Source organism: Festucalex cinctus, chromosome 5 (genome assembly GCF_051991245.1).
Source record: "Festucalex cinctus isolate MCC-2025b chromosome 5, RoL_Fcin_1.0, whole genome shotgun sequence".
Lineage (NCBI taxonomy): Eukaryota > Metazoa > Chordata > Actinopteri > Syngnathiformes > Syngnathidae > Festucalex > Festucalex cinctus.
Window position 1 is genome coordinate 10,265,001 of NC_135415.1, and position 2,500 is coordinate 10,267,500.

The following is a 2,500-nucleotide window of genomic DNA, read 5'->3' on the forward strand; positions in this document are numbered from 1 at the left end:
GGAGGAGGACGAGGAGAAAGAAGGAAAACGAGGAGGACAAGAAGGAGGACGACGATAAGAAGGCGGCCTGCGATTATCCGCCGCTTGCGCTCACCGTCAGCCAGTTGGCGCCCCAACTCTTGGATCTCTCGCGTTTCCGCGGAGATGCGTGAGAGGAAGTCGTCAAGGTGAGCGTCTGCATTGACCATCTCCTCGCACTCAACATGGACGGTCTTCTTCATCACCATCATCATCATCAGCCAAACAGGATTTCCATTCACATTAATGAGGAAAGTTACACTTTTATTTTTGGAGGCCCAATTGGACCTCAAAACGTTCGTCAGGATACTCTTTCTCCCCACTTAGTGAAGAATATTTTGGTGTGTTTGGTTTGACTGACAATTCCAAGCTTACATCAAAATGGCCAACTTACTCATGACACATTGAACTTCGCATGCTTGTAATGTGATTATTTGGATTTCAAAATGTGGTGACTACTACAATAAGCTGTCTGCTTTCTCATTTAAAACAATTCAGAATCGATTTTAAATTTCCCCAAATCGATTTGATTTCAATTATTTGATCCTGTAATGTCCTTTTTTGTGTACTGGGAGCGGTGTTCATATTGGGGGGCTTGACAAAAACGGGCCGGGCGAACGTGTCAGCTGCGTGACGTCACTCCCGCGGCAATTTGAAAGCATGCACGGATTTTTTTTTCCCACTCACTCGTTCACAAACCTAAGCTTCTGTGAGTGAGGTGAGTGAGTGAGTGGAAAAAAAAAAAATCCTTGCGTGCGTTCAAATTGCCGCGGGAGTGACGTCAAGCTTCTGTGAGTGAGGTGAGTGAGTGAGTGGAAAAAAAAAAAAATCCTTGCGTGCGTTCAAATTGCCGCGGGAGTGACGTCACGCAGCCGACCCGTTCGGCCAGCCCCGTTTGCGACACGCCCCCCCTCCGCTCTGCGATTGGCTGGAGGGTTGTAAATACTGTCTTTCCACAGAAACGTCCCGCTGTTTACAAAACAAACACAAAATGGCAAAATACAGGCCTCGGGGGGGGGGGGGGGGGGGGTTAGGACGAAATTACCACAAAAGATTAACAAAAACACAGATGTGTAGACTGAGAGAAAGTTAAAATGTGTACATCCTGTATTTAAAAAGTGCATTTTCCTGAGTGAATCCGGCAGACAGCCTCTTTAATATGTGACTAATGTGCTAAATTTAAAAGTAGAATCTTGTAGCCATAAAGTCATAACGTACCTGAAAGTTACATGCGTTATTATGTGGGGTAAATCAATACTTTTTTTTTTTTTTTTTTTTTTTTTTTTTTTTTTTTTACTTTGTAACGAATCAGCGGATGTCAACGAGAAAACGATGACTCATTCGTGTTTACAAGACAAAAAAACATAATACGGTCAAGAAGACTCAATGTGTGCCGCATAAATCATAATGTATGTCGTAATAATGATTGACAAATATTACTATGTGTGGTTTGTGAGAATTAATAATGATTGCGACGAATCAGCTGATGGCAAGGCGAAAACAATGGATGTAAACGAGGTTCACAAGATTCCAGTTTAAAAAAAAAAAAAAAAGCTCCGAGAAGAAAACTGAAATTAACTTACTGAAAGAAACAGGCAAGAGGTCAGGCCAACGAATGGCTTCAACTCAGTCATCAGTTTTACGTTACTGAGTTCGAGGCAGACAACCTTAACGTCGTTAGCCTAGCCGAGTTAGCGCATTACAAGAGAAGCGCAACAACAAGAGCACACGTACTTCCGATTTCTTACGTCAACATAAAATTTATCGTGATTTTAATTCTTGAATGCTGGATAAAGACATGAAAGCGTGGCACAATAACGGAATTAATAATTCTAACCATAATCTGTGCGTTGTATTTCTTCCACATTTTGACTAATATTTGTCTTCGAATCTCCAACATGAGTATCATTAAACTTTTATTTTGTAAAACTTAAAGGCGAAAGCAGATGTACGTCCGGTGGCGTCACTACATGGCAAATGTCAAAACGTCGCAGAGCTGATTTCAAGCCGAAAATCAGGTCGGTGGAAGTCTTTCGATTCTTTCACTTTCTTAGAATTGAATATACTGTAGAAAGAAATATTCTTTCACTAAATGGCGGTCATGTAATATATGTGATGAATGATCGGTTTTTGATTTGCTTACGCTTTACACGGACTTGTGCTTGTAACGTAGTATATTACATATTATTATATGAGTAGTAACTAGTAATATAATGGTTTTGAAGAACGTGTCTCTTCCTACTGATTAATGATTTAAGCATCATTTACATATATTTATATTGACATGCAGGCTGCTAGGAAGCAGCAAAGTGATGACATCTGATTGGAAAACAACAACAACAACAACAACAAAGCCATGACAAAATAATTCACTTGCGTTTCAATTCAAACCGATTTCAAGTTCTGTGATTCAACTGGACATCATTTTTTGACCCGAATGCCCACCGAACATTCCATTTTATTTCCCTTCACATTTAGTGTC

The 2,500-nt window shown here is 40.5% G+C and overlaps 2 protein-coding genes across 10 annotated transcripts in view; one reads left to right on the forward strand and one right to left on the reverse strand.

Moving 5' to 3' along the window:
• The window catches only part of LOC144018570 (uncharacterized), a 9,519-nt gene extending 7,778 nt beyond the window's left edge, over positions 1-1,741 (reverse strand). For 6 of the 9 annotated variants that reach the window (XM_077520867.1, XM_077520864.1, XM_077520866.1 and 3 more), the window contains exons 1-2: positions 1,602-1,736; positions 95-215 (exon numbers count right to left, since the gene is read on the reverse strand). In XM_077520867.1, coding sequence (XP_077376993.1) covers positions 95-215; positions 1,602-1,652 — 172 coding nt within the window. In that variant the 5' untranslated portion in view covers positions 1,653-1,736. Of the gene's footprint in view, positions 1-94; positions 216-1,601 lie in introns of those variants that run through there. The other 3 variants (XM_077520868.1, XM_077520865.1, XM_077520869.1) reach the window with 2 other exon arrangements.
• A 110-nt stretch (positions 1,742-1,851) lies between these two features.
• Positions 1,852-2,500, forward strand: part of nudt18 (nudix (nucleoside diphosphate linked moiety X)-type motif 18) — a 13,376-nt gene continuing 12,727 nt past the window's right edge. Inside the window, exon 1 of the mRNA XM_077520860.1 lies at positions 1,852-2,036. The gene's annotated coding sequence lies outside the window, so the exon portion shown is untranslated. The remainder of the gene's footprint in view (positions 2,037-2,500) is intronic.